A 14,884-nucleotide genomic window follows, 5' to 3' on the forward strand; every position below is an offset into this window, starting at 1 on the left:
CAAAACTGATACTGATGGAAAATAGAAATCTGTGGCAAAACTGATACTGAGTGAGATTTGGTTTGCAGAAATTGAACGAAAGAAAGACAAATGGGGAAAAGATTTATATGAAGAAGCTACTTGGGTTGGTCTCTAATATGAATTTGCTATTGACATTTTAGATCCTTCTAGGGTTAGTCCCAAAAAGAAATTTGTTCCAGAAATTGTAATAGATTATCATGTATGATATTTAATGATGGCTAAATTTGAAAAACAAAATTCATTTAAACTTTAGCACTCATGTTTGTTAATATCTTGGTCAATATTGTTGTTTTCTTTTACTGGTGATCCTTACGGTTTCTTGCCATGTGTAATTTTTTAAATTCAAATTGTATTTATTGTGATTGATGAGATCTTTTTCTCTTTTTCTCTTTTACAGATTCAGACGCAAGTAGTTCCTCAGGAAGTGGTTCATATACCAAAGCCTCAACACTGTATGAAAACAAGGTAACTTTTTTTTATTGTGATTGTATTTGTTAGGGTTACTAAGCATCTACTCTACTCCATGATAAAAAAATTACTAGTATATTATCTGATGGATATTTTTTCACACTTCAATCTGCAGGAAAATGCTTATGGGCCTGCTTCGGATAGTGAAAAAAGTAATGTAACTTTGACTGTTTTATATTTTACCAGTACAGACTGGTAACATAAATTGCTCTGGGACTGTCCTTTCTGGTGATCATTGGCAAAGAAATGAAAACAATTAAAACAAGGGAAATACCAATGACCAATTTTTTTTGTTGTACCAGTAATAACTCAGTTTTGCATCTTAGTTAGTCTTTTCTCAGCATGTCTAAATTTGTCTTGCTTTTGATATTGCAATGAGATGAGATGATAAAATTATTTACCTAATAACTATTTTATTCTTCTTATGCATGCAGAATCATCTAACGGGTCGAAACAATCAGATGCGGATGACTCCTTAAACCTAGCCAATTCTACTGACATGGATGCTCAAATGGATGGTAAGTTTCCTGAAAAGAAAGAAAAAAAAAATTATAGTCAGGCTTCCTATGTGATATAAATCTGAGAGGATACTAAGTGTTATCATACCCTACATGAAAAAATACAGGGGACAGTGATTCTGCCAAAAAGCCAGAACCTGACAAGCATGCGACAAATCAGGCGACAAATCGGGCTTTTCATCAGGGTACTTTTCACTTGATTTATCTATTTTCAATCTTCATTTTTCTTTTGAAGCATTTTTTGTTCCTTATTTATAAGAGCGCCATACTGTTTTTGAACTAGGTGTCTGTTACCTGCCATTTGTTGCAGTATTAGTTGGAAACTTGGGAATACCTAGTTGGTGGTTTGCAGAATATTAGCCCAAACTGAGACTTGACCGAATTTCCAAAATTAGGAATTGTCGACGGTAATAATTAGACAAAATATCTGTCTGACAAAATGGTACCAGCACAATTGTTTGACAAAATGGTACCAGCATAAACAAGTATATAAATTGATGTTCTCTAAGCGGCCCTTGAATTGAGAAATAATTAGTTAACAACAAAAAAAGAATGAGAATTTTTTAAATTTATTTGGTATACATCCTTTTTACTCTATGTGATATATGAATTGCCATTTCCCTAACTTATCAGTTACATCGCATACATATACATAGATGACACATATAACATTGCAGTCTAGCCGGTACCGGCAATACAGAGATCAGGTTTACCATCATCTGTTCCAGCACCAAAGACGGGCCCACCCAAGCCAGCCGCATTCTTGACCTTATCCTCCAACTTGTTAACCGGCACCCCCGGCTCGTCCTTGTCAGATCGTATGGCCATCTTCGGTGGGTCTTCTGTGGTAGAACCCGGTATAGTGTGATAGGTGGTGGCGGTGAAAGACCCCTTGGGTTGTGCTCCTTGTGCACCTGTCATTGATCTTGTTTTTTATTGAAAAACTGATACTGGTGAAAAAATAGAAATAGCAAGTACTGCAAGTCTGCAACTTAGAACTGAAGTAGAAGGAGATTTGGTTTGGAGAAATTGAAATAAAGAAAGAGATTGGGGATAGATTTATATTAAGAAGCTACTAGCTAAGGGATGAATTTGGGGGCAATCCAACACGTGGGAGAGTTGACTGACACGTGTCTGTCAGATTTAAGGATGAAGAGACGCGTGTAATTGTAATTGTAATTGTAATAGCAAAGCATTCTGTCTGGGCCTTGACGCTTCATCTTGGGCCTATAATAAAAAATGTATTGTTTAATTTTAAAAATTAAGGGCCGACAACGGATCCAAAATCAGCCCATATATACACGTACTTGGTTTTTAAGGAGGTTTGAAATTTGTTTTTGTGTAAAATCAGCCCTACGTACACAAGAGATGTAACAAAATCACTTTCATTACCAGTAATATATAGAAAATAACAGTCGAGGAACAATATTTGAATAAATAATATGATTAAATAAAAGTCAAATCTGAGTCTTACCAACATGTTGACAATTTGAGAGTAATTTACCAAATTTGTTTATGATTTGAATTTTTCGCTCTAATTTACAAGAGCCTCTGTCATGGCTTTTGTACAAAGAATTTTAACAGTTACCTATAAAATTTATGTTAGCCTAAGTAAAGGTACAATATTTTAAAAATAGAAAAAGGATGGCGGTACTTATTAGTTATTACTCATTTTTATTCAAAAAATTAATGACTGATGAAAAAATAAAACAATTAACATATCAAATTAAGGCTAATCGGATCCTATTTTCCTTTATTGCGTATTGCAGCTCTTTATATTTAGTTTCCTTCAAAATCTGAATTTACATTTTATTTAAAAATTAAACATCAAGAAAACAAAATTTGATATTAATAACAATCACGGTATAAGACCATACATAAATTTGTACCTTTTTATGTAAGCACTGCTTCATGTCACTGTCATCATGTCCCTCTCAAGTTCTTTCAAACACAGACACACACGCGCGCGCGCGCGCGCACACACATATATATATATATATATTTAAATATAACACTATTATGCGAAATCTTATAGCCTTGATTTTTCTCAAAAAGTCCTAAACAAAATAACACTATTTTTTTTTTTTAAATATAACACTATGATGCGAAGTCTCAGTACCAGATAACCTGCTAATAAGAATTGAGGTACATAATCATTACTCAAAAAAATACTTGAACAAATAATATGATTAATAAAAGTGAAACCTGAGTCTTACCAACATGTTGAGAATTTGAGACTAATATATATACCAAATTTATTTATGATTTTAATTTTTCACTCTAATTTACAAGAGGCTCTGTCATGCTTTTTGTACAAAGAATTTTTAACAGTTACCTATAAAATTTATGTTAGCCTAAGGTATAATATTTAAAAATAGAAAAGGATGGAGGTACTTATTACTTGCCTTTATTCTAATAATGACTGATGAAAAATAAAATCCTAACGTATTCTAAAAATGACCGATGAAAAATTTATGTCAATCCAACAAAATTTCGCATTGAGCTCTTTATATTTGCTTTCCTTTAAAATCTGAATTATTTCAATAAATTTTATTTAAAAATTGAAGAAGAAGAAAACAAACTTTGAAATCAATAATAACCATGGCATAAGACCATACATACACATGTTTGTGTGTGTGTATATATAGCACATCTAGCACATGAAAAATTGAAAATTTTGAATTATATGAGTTAAAAGTAATACTTTTGTAAATATTGTTGTTTGATCGATTATGCTTTTGAATTTGTTAATTGTGTTAATGCATTTTTTTAATGATCTTTGCGTCCTTCAAATATTTCTTACAAATTTACATGTTAAAAAAGAGGCCAGTTCACCAGTGGTAATTCCCAAACAACAAATTCTGAAAATATTGTTATACGGAGTATAAAAATATGAACTTTTCTTATTTTGCAGTTATTATTTTTAATATAAAATATTGCCAACATTTTGTTTTATGTTTTAAAATATTAAAATATATGAGAGTAAAAGGTGTCTTGATGTTTTTCTTATATTTGTTAAACAATTTATGTTCGAGAATTAACCAATTTTATAAACAAAATACCACACATAAAGCATTTTTTTTAAATACAATGAACAAATAAAAAAAATGTAGTTAACATCAGCATAAGATTTTAATAGATAAATGTGTATATAATCTTATAAAATTCACAAACCTAAAAAAATATAGTATGTATCTTGACTGCATAATTTGAGATATACAAAATAATTGAAAAAGTAAAGCAATTATTATGTAGATTTTACATTCTAAATTTTATATTGAAATGAAATCTATCTATAAAAAAGCTTACAATAAATATATTTATTAATAATTTAAAAAAATAATTGAGAAGCTAAACATATTTTTATGTTAAAGGGATTAAGTCAGTTGTGATTACTACAAAAATTAATAAAGGGAGAGAACAATGCTCTTTTACTTTTGATCAATATATGTGTTATGACATTTTTATTTGTTTGTTTTTTGATTTACTCTAATATTTTAAAATATGTTATATACTAACATAATTAATGAAAATATCTCATAATTAAATATATAAGATTAGTCGTTATGTGAGTTATACTTCATATAACAGTGATACTTAACCTAACACGAAAATATATATACACACACACACAGTTATTGACATCCACGTTTTCCAAATGAATAATATTATGTGTGCAAGCAAAAGTTGTATGATCAATATCTATACTGTTGATGAGGTTTCATGCGATTTCTGCCAAGGCAATGCAGAAATGAATGAATACAAAAAAAAAAAAAGTGAATTTAGGGGCAACATACTGTACATTGTCACTTCAGAAGACCTCCGACGTCGTTACAAAAATGGAGGAGATTGGACAAAAAAAAGTAAATAATAATCAGTTAGAGCATATGCTAAACACATTAACTAAACCTATTGTAACATTTTAAATTCGTATATTTATATGCTTATTTAAAAAATAATCGAACACTTCTCCAGATCAGTTTATCCAATTCAATATGCCAATTAATTACAAAAAAAAAAAAAAAAAAAAAATCTAAAGTGAGTTATCGATAGTCTAAGAATTTATTTTGAATTGAAGTATGAAAGTAGACCAAATTCGCATACTTATATCCTTTCCCACACGGTCTCATCCTTTCTCTCTTTCTCCTCCGGTCCTTTCCAACGCCAGCGACTTTTTCACCGACCCTAGCTCTCTATAAATCGATCTCTCCATCTTGCGTGACACATTGCATCTCTGTCTCACACTCTCTATTCTCTCCATCTCGCGCTACACAGCGGACGGAGCATAAATATTATATCTTTGTACTCGTGCCAATCTTATTCACTATTATAATTAGATAAATATTATGAACTTTAAAAATATTTTTTATATTTTTTAATAAATATCCGATAGGATATTATATTTTATATATAATTAGATAAATATTGTATCCGTCTGCTTCTGTTTTGTATCTGAAAATAAAAATTAATTTGGATATGGTTTTACAACTATCCGCTCTCTATCTAATATGTTTTCACCCCTACAATTTTTCCATGAAAATTTTATAATATCCAATATTTCAATTGTGACCTAATATATTTTCTTCTATCCTCTTTAATTAATTTAATTTTTTATTAGTTAGTTTCAAATTTAAATTGACAAATATATATATTGTCCCTATGAGTAACTTGTTTGTCAACATTATAGGCTTACCCATGTTTAAATGGAGACTTGGAGGGCCTCACATTTTAAATATTCTCCACAATTTTCAAAAACCGAGGCCCATATTTTTTTCAAATCCATGTTTCATGAGAACCCATGTTTGGAAATAAATGGGGCCTAGTCATAGAAAACACTTGGTATATATCTATCAGCCTAACACAGTCTAAAAAGGAATTCGGATCACCCAGGTAGCTAATTCAAGGAAATTGAAAGGAACAGTTCATGATCGTTCTTATAACTTTGTACGAATCTCAAAGTACAAATAATACTGGCTCCCTGCACTATCTCCGAATAGGTACCTAGGGCTGGCAACGAGCCGGCTCGGTCCGAGCTAGATCAAGCTCATGGCTCGTTCGTTTTAGCAACGAGCGAGTCATGAGAGAGCCAACATTCGGACTCGAGCTGAAAAAGTGGCTCATAGCTCGCTTGTTTTGACAACGAGCGAGCCGAGCTAGTTCGTGAAAGCTCGTGGGCCAAAAGCCCGAATGTATTAATAATGTGTTATAAAATAAACTATCATAAATTAAGTTTGTAACTAAATTCATACATATTAAAATACTAAATCTTCAAATTCATACAAACATAGTCCACAAAATAAATTAATGCATACTAAATTCACGCAAATTCATATCAATTCACAAATTCATACTTGCTCAAACTTGTTAGTTTTAGATCGAGCTAGTGATGATCGAGAGCTAGCTCGTTAACAGCTCGGTCCACTAACAAACGAGCTATTAACGAGCGAGTTAGATGCGAGTTACGATCGATCCATGAGCTACGAGTTTTTTTGCCACCTCTATAGGTACCGTGTCTGAATTAATCTCAACCGTCAGTTTCAATTTGCTTGAGTCAGGTCCCGTCGAATGAAGCAGAATAATCTAAGTATATTGTGTGGGCCCTTCACTATCCACCGCAGGGTGTCATGAGCTACTGGAGCCCACCTTAATTTCCAGCCATTTGATGTTTCCTGTAATAATTTAGCTGCATACGATTGAATTTCGTTCCCCTAACGACCCATCAAGCATCTGCATCGAAGAAAGATAGATTTATTAATTGATAATTCATAGATGATGCGTGTTTTAGTGTTCGATGTGTTGTTTCTTCGATCTGGTGGTCGAAGCAAATATTATTTTTGACTTCAATCTATAACTTTTATAAATATGAGGTTCAAATTGAAAAATATTTTCTTAGAAATTTTTGAGTTAATGATAATTATTTTCTTAGTTCGCATTTAAAAATAATACTACAAAAATAAGTAAAAAAATATTTTTATAAAAAATGAAAGTTAATGAACTCATTAATTTGAAAGAGTAAATCCACTATGTTCTAATTTTTTTTTTTCACATATATATATCATGCTTTCTCACGCACACTCCCATCAACCAACATAAAAAATAATTTTATGATGATTTTTTGAAAGAGTAAATCCACCAACTTAATTTCTGATCACACGTTAAAGACAAAGTTGACCGTATCTCGATCTTTTGTGGCGTGTCTACATTGTAGTCTGATTTTTTTTATTAATGCCGTCAATAAAAAAAAATAACAAATATACTCTCTGATTATAAAATTTTTGAAAAATGCTCTGACTGGCCCCACAATGGGGCAGTTCTCTTCTGAAGACTAGATCTGAGACTTCATATATTTACATAAACAATGTCTAAAAAAAAGTATGGTAAAGAAAAAAAAATCGAAAGTTAGAAATGAAAAACTTAATCGGAAACTTGAACTCAAGTTTTCAGGCTCTTTTCTTTGTTTTTTGCAATTCTGAATTTCAGAAAACGACATTCTCATCATTAACGCATGAATCTTCTCGCAAGTTTTTCGAAAAAAGGGCTCTTTTGCTGAAATCAGATACTCAAGAGCCGTTTTATTATCGTTTGAAATTTTGTCGTTATTTTTTGCCGTTCTATAATCGTTTTAATAGGTCTGGATCATTTTTCAATTTCAAAATATTGTAGATTTTCAGATAAATTTTGTGTCGCTTCTTCAATTCCAGTAGAGCAATATACCCTTGTATTTTCCAATAAATAGTTTGTTTTTTTTTTTCTTTTTCCCTTAGTGTCAGATGGAGGTATAGTCAAAAGCAATATTGTATCGACTCCTACAGGAAAATGTGTATCAAACTTGAAAGGCGCTGTATGAGATGACAAATTGAAAAGAAAAAAAAAACATAGTCATTCCCATTTATTTGTTACATTTAAGGATAGGAAATAAAAAACTGACTATTCTCAAAATCCCTGAACTTTAAAATATTAATACAAGACAACTCTCTAGTCATTTTTAAATATATGGGTTCCAGTTTAACACTACAAAAGCATGTGAATAAAATAATTATAAATCGAAAGTTTCATTGACATTATAGAAGTATTGCTACACTATATCAAAATTTTAGTTAAAATGCCATTTAATTATACAACAATACATTTTACATGACTTCTATTAATTAAAAATTAATTATACAATTACTGAACGACTCCCTCATGAACTCAAACACCAATTTTGGAGTCTTCAGGCCTTCTAGGCGGAACACTATCTAGCGTATACAATCGAGTTCTTTTGTGTAACACTAACCACATGTCTTGTAGTAAATATGACCAGATAGAAATTCATGATAATTTATTAACCAACTTTTAGCTAAATCTATACATTTTGAATTAACAATAACCCTATAACGGTAATTATCAAATTCATTTACAAGCACATTATGTATAGGTATTATTCTTAAAGCCTCGACAAAATATTATATGAGTAGAACAAATACTTTTTTAGCTTGATTGTAATTTACCTTACACGTTTCATTATTAACTGTTTTTGCATAATTCTCCAATGTTTTTATTGTATATTGTAATCCAAATCTAGACAGTCTCTACGATTTATTTTAATGATTTTAATTAGTTGGTTTATGACAATAGCCACAAAGTCATAATGATTCGAGAGATTTAATAATTTTATTACTAACTAATTACGATATTAAACTATTAAATGTTTTGATTTGAAATATATTAAAATTAATATTGAATAATGATATTTAAATTGATTTATGATCTTTGATTTTATTTGAGTCTGAACTTTTGGATATTTTTGACTTGCTCCAATATCTTAAAAAAATGTGTTTTTTTAAAAAAAAATTATATCAGAAATAAAATTTATAATAGATACTAGATAAAATCGACTATTATGCATATTGAAAGTTTCTCACGCATTGAGATTATTTATGTTAGAGTAGCTAGCATTGCTTAGGAATCTTAAACTAACAAAGATATCACACATTTCTTGTTTTCCATGCCTCATAACTTTTGCATGTCATCATAAATTTTGTAATTGGTTTCAGTTTCTCCTTATTTAGTTAATTTGATTCGTCATCATAAATTTTGTAATTGGTTTCAGTTTCTCCTTATTTAGTTAATTTGATTCGACTCAAGTAATGCTGTACAGCACTAGTCGACTACAAAATTAGAAAGACAGCGAATGCAAATGTTAGGAATATGTTTTTAGAATATATTTAAATCACAATATATTGGATCTAGGATATCGATTGCAGCCCCAACGTACTTGTCAATTCAATAATTTATACAATAATTTATATTGACAACGTGGATAATATTTTAACCCGGTCACCTGGAGAATTCAATAATTTATATTGACAACGTACTTGTCAATTCAAGCCAATCTAGATCATCTAATTCAGATTATTGGTTCGATTCAGTTAAAATCAAAATAAAATAGATAAACCAAAATTTCATTTGGTATTAAAAAATATAACTGCATCGAAAAAAATCAAATTATTAACTGAATTAAAACTGACACAATAAATGAACAAACTAAATTTCAGTTTATCCGATTGAATCAAAATAATAATCATAAAAATAAATAAGGTGTCACAGCTAAGAAAAATTGACAACTTGCTGTAACACCTATGTCAAGTGGTCAATAACAGTACACCCGACTAGATGTCACAAGGCACTAATATGCATCAGGTTATGACAAATACCAATGCTAAACACTGCCATGCTACAGTATAGTCTCTAAATGGAAAATAACACACTTATATATATGTATAAGTTTACAGTCCTTTTTTCCAATATTTACAAAAGATAACTTCCCGCACATTATGAACAAAAAGATAATCTAAATACGAGAAGTAATCATGTATCATGGACAACAACAAAATGACTGCACACTAACATATATATATTTATGTAAAGATTATACCAAAATCTATACAATATGGCAGTCACCACTCTTGTCGCCTAGTCTATATGCTGCTCTGTGTCGCCCTTAGTACCTGGAACCCACAAAGCGAAAAGATGAGAGATTTTCAATCTCTCAGTGCGGTTTTTAGTTTCAAATAAGAATGCTCAAATTTAAATAAAAGAATCAATCCACATTGTACAACAATAAGTGCAATGCCAAAGAAATAAAATATGACAAAAATTAAATCAATTATCATGCATTTGACATGATATGAATAACCAAATGCAATGCCTATGAATCTTACCTTTAATGCATAAAGTTCTAGTAAAGCAATTTATATTATTTTCTTGTATGGTTTGTTTTATGCGCTACAGGCTTGCTACTACATTAATTTGGTCATGTGCTACCACGAGTACGGCGCCTACACAATTTCTGTTATGCGCATAACCTGAAATTGTGCGCTTACCACGAGTACGGCGCCTACGAGACTTCGGTTATGCGCTTCCACGAATTAACAGCCTACATAACTGAATCACGCGCTACCACGAAAACAGCGCCTACATAATTTCCATTATGCGCTTCCACGAATTAATGGCGCCTACATAATAGAAATTATGCGCTTACCACGAAAACAGCGCCTACATGACCCCGATCATGCGCTACCACGAAAAAACAACGCCTACATGACCATCAAGTTCTCAAGCACGATATTCAATCAAGTGCTTACATAACATCTATCTCAAAATACTCAAAATCCATTGAAAATTCTGTTAATACCAAGCCTACGAAAACAAGAAAGTTCATCTATAGAAATATCATGGTTCATATCAGGTTACTTACATGCAATTTGTATCATGCATAAACTGAGGTTCAGCTTTTGTCTTAAATATCCATGTGTGCCAAAAATCTGCTATCCTACATGCATGTCTCATAACTTATAATGACCTTTGCTTAAAGTTCAGATTATGTTGTCTATGCTATGCCAAAATAACTTGACAACTCATCCCAATATGTTCAATCCATTCATTGTAAGTAGCATGCAAATCAGGTACCAAAATTTAAGTTTCAAACTTCTGTGTCATTTATTTGTGCAAACCCAAACTACCACTTCAGATTTTGGGGTCAGTCAAGTAATGCAATATTCAGCTCATATCTTCTATTATAACTACACATGATGCAAATCAGAAATTAACGAATGAATTCAATTAGGAAATCTTAAAGATCAGGAAACAACAATGATTTGGGCACAATTATGAAAGGAAAAACAACCATCAAGTCAAAAATAAAATTTAAATAATTTTGACATCCGCACCTGACTGGTGTTATATTTACCAAGGTAGTGTTGATCTCTATCCTTCACTGTGAGATGCCATCATCTTATTTCTCATCCTCTCTGATCAATTTGTTCTCTTCAACTTTCCCGTTTTTCCTTCTTTTCGTTATTTCCAAGGAATATATTGATTATGATTCTGATTTCCCCAAGGTATAGGAAGCACCGAATTATAAGTGTTTTTATTTTTTTTATATATAATTATATACATGTCGTTCATTCAGATGGAAAAGTATATTTTTATGTATTCTTGTTGTCTTATTTTCCAAAGAAAGAGAATTAAGGTGTTTGACCGCATTATTATATTAATTAAATGGAGTACAACTAAGGTAACGCAATTTCAGCCAAGCAAGGTTTTTGGATGAATTCAGATATATTAATTTATGTACTTTTTCTCTTAGACCACTAAATATTTCATATTTGCAACTTGATCCTTTATGATTTCATGTTTCAAATTTTTAGGATGTTACACAAGGTTTGTGAATTTTTTGAATTGTTAACTAACAATGACAAAAAACTTGGCAAAGGCGTATGTATGTGAAGGTGCGCGTGACATTGTGCATGAAGGGTTGCATGAAGTGCGCCTGATAACTGCACTAGCGTGACGTGAGAGCGAGGGAGAGGAATTCGATTTTTTGTTCTAGAGTGCGAGACGGGTTTAAAAATTTCGGGTAGTTTGGATTAACTGGTTTTAAAAATTACTAAACTGAACTGAACCAAACAATTCAACCAGTTTAAAAAAAATAAATAGAAAAACGAATTTAAGAAGAAAACATGTTAGGCACTATTAAAATAAAAATGGAATTAAGAGTTCCATGTTCTTCTGATACAGATAATTAATCACTAAATAATAAACTTGTTATAGTAATTTTTTTAAGAAGCAAAATAGTGAAAAATCTTATTTTGTATAATACAAATTTATATTTTATTGAACTTTTGAAAATGATGTTAGCTTATCTGTATTCAAACTCTGCTCAATTCTTGTAATGATGTTTAGCCTCTCTAAAATTGTACGACGCTAACTAAAACAATATGAAAATACATTTACAATTTATGATGTGGAAGACCAAAAATTTATGATACTTTATGCATTCTCAAACTATACTCTATCTTTAAGTCATACTTTGGACGCTAACTAAAATTTATGATGCCTGGAAGATCAAAAATGCATGATTTGTTTGTTAGGTAAAGCTCCCCAGTTAGATGTAACAACAAGGTAGACACTTTTCGCGAGAGAAAAAACACATTTATGACGGGCCTCCGTCGCGGAAAGTACCGTCACTAATAGAAAAAGCACGTTGATAATGGTACTCCGTCGCAAAAAGTCACTTTTTACCATCACAAAAAGTGCCAGTCTTTTGTAGTATATGACCGGATGCCCACTCTCTAGCAGGTTATAAATGCATCATTTAGAGAAACTTCATTTGAATAATAGACATCAACTTTATAAATTATATGGAACTAAATATTAATATTATATAATATCATTTTGGAAAAAGTGACTGCATGCGATATTGGAGTAAACCAAAAACAATTGACAGTTATTTAAAAATGGCATAAATCAGTAAGTATTAATTTGATCTATACTGATAAAATTATTAAATTATTGGAAATCAATGTCCTCGATATTTTTAAAGGTAGGATTATTTCATTTGTTCATATCTTATGTGCAAGTTGTGCAATCATCATAATATATAGAAGGATCACTCGGACAGATTGTTATTTTGATAATTTTGTCAGTCTTCAAAACTATGACATGATCAATATTAATGTTAAATAAAGATTAACTAAACTGTCTATTTACTTGATTACGATAGACTTTGATAATTGGATGGCAATTTGCATCATCCATCTAAGATTTAGTATAAGAAACGGAGGTGGGGCTAGGAATAAAGGTTGATGATCGACAATGGAAAGAACCATGACCTAATCTATCGTACTTGAAGCAGACAATAGAGAGTTGGTAGAAGAAAAGACAAGATGGCCGTAACAGCAGCGATGATCGAAATTGGTGGCATAATATGGAGCCATCTGTACAAATGAAGATGTAAACTTGTTACGAACAATCTTGTTTTTCCATTTTACTATTGCAATCAATACATTCTTATATTTTAATTTTTATATGATTAAGTACAAAAACAAGATATTACTAAATATGGATTGGTCCATTCCTCATCTCCAACATATATGCATTGTGGTTATTTTAGTGTACATCGATCCTCCGACTATGCATGCACTATGATGCATACTAGATGAATTTTCTTTTTATTGAATGCTTTTTGACTCGTGGATTTGATCAAATGGAATCGACATTATTTTTAAGAAATACGATATTGATAACTTCTGCAATTACGTTTTTCTTTGATCTAATTCCAAAATCTAAAACATAACATTTAATTAATTTTTTTTCCAGCCATATTATCGCAATCACATATATAGCAAGTTCAAAGTAACCTACAAAATAATGATCTGTTCCAATATATGGTGTTTCAAACCTCTCAAGTTTGAACCAAGATATTTTCAATGATGCACTAGAGTTGAAAGTAACATACAAAATAGAGATCAGTTCCAATTTATAGTGTTTCAAACCTCTAGTATGAAACAAGAGATTTTCAGTGATGCACTAGAGAGAAAATAATGGAAGCAAGGAACACGCCGTGGTGGGTCCCGCAACTCACACACGTTTGTTAGCGTTTTCGTTTTCTTTTTTTCCTTTTTGAGGTGAAGCCCCTAGGCCGTTTCTAAGTGATTTTCTCTGGAAACAAATGCATGGTCTACCAGGTGCCCTTTATAAGGACCATTTATTTGGCGCGCCACACATCAGTGAGCGATGGTCTCCGGATCCAACGGACAGAACAGCTTGTTCGGAGCCCTGGATGCAGTAGTTTATTTCAATCCTTGTCAAGCCAATCTTTATTAATCAACCATTATACGGACCAGATCATTGTCTGATAATTATAATTACTCGTATTAATTAGTTTCATTAATTTTCGTATTATCTTGTCTTCTCAAACCCCAAAATCATCCAATTATTTTTCACGATAATTATTACCTTAGAGAATGTCGCTAGGTTGCTTGATATATTTTCAAGTTACAGATTTTTTCTAGCATAAAATTAATTAATTTACTCTTTCTTTGTTCTCTGGATTGCTTGATATGAAACCCCCATCATGTCTCAATCACATTTTGGTTTCTGTACTTAGTTCTATGGGGTGCAATTTGAAAAGGTGCACACGTAGCTACAAATTTTTTTTACTTCATTCAGTAACACAAAAAGATGCACAGCTACAATTTAATTAATCATGGCGTGCAAATTTTATGAATATCTTAACTGAAATCATTCAAAAAATATTATGTAGACACGCAAAATTTATGAAGCATGGAAAACATATGTGTGATTTCTTTTGTTGGGTTATGCTTTCTACTAAATGAAGCAACCCCACTCTAATGCTAATAAACATTGCTTGAGAAACTTCCAATATACATGCATCATGCATGGTAAAGTTTATTCTGGATTTTGAGCGAAATTTATTATCGACATTATTTTTGAATAAAAAAAACTAGATTTTTCTAAGCAAAATATTGGAGGAAGTCAAAACAAAGGAAAGTTTTTGTTTTAGCTTAAGGTTTCTTAAATATTTATATCCA

At 31.1% G+C, this 14,884-nt stretch overlaps 2 protein-coding genes across 2 annotated transcripts in view; one reads left to right on the forward strand and one right to left on the reverse strand.

Moving 5' to 3' along the window:
• LOC144548925 (disease resistance protein RGA2-like) overlaps positions 1-14,884 on the forward strand; it is a 91,942-nt gene that overhangs the window by 54,426 nt on the left and 22,632 nt on the right. The window contains exon 5 of the mRNA XM_078297655.1: positions 1,685-1,878. The gene's annotated coding sequence lies outside the window, so the exon portion shown is untranslated. The remainder of the gene's footprint in view (positions 1-1,684; positions 1,879-14,884) is intronic.
• On the reverse strand, positions 1,165-1,928 carry LOC144548932 (uncharacterized). The gene is made up of 2 exons (XM_078297667.1): positions 1,682-1,928; positions 1,165-1,188 (listed from the first exon to the last, which is right to left on the reverse strand). Exon 1 carries the CDS (start codon positions 1,926-1,928, stop codon positions 1,686-1,688), a length of 243 nt encoding a protein of 80 aa, XP_078153793.1. The 3' UTR covers positions 1,165-1,188; positions 1,682-1,685.

This window comes from Carex rostrata, chromosome 34 (assembly GCF_964058835.1).
Source record: "Carex rostrata chromosome 34, lpCarRost1.2, whole genome shotgun sequence".
Lineage (NCBI taxonomy): Eukaryota > Viridiplantae > Streptophyta > Magnoliopsida > Poales > Cyperaceae > Carex > Carex rostrata.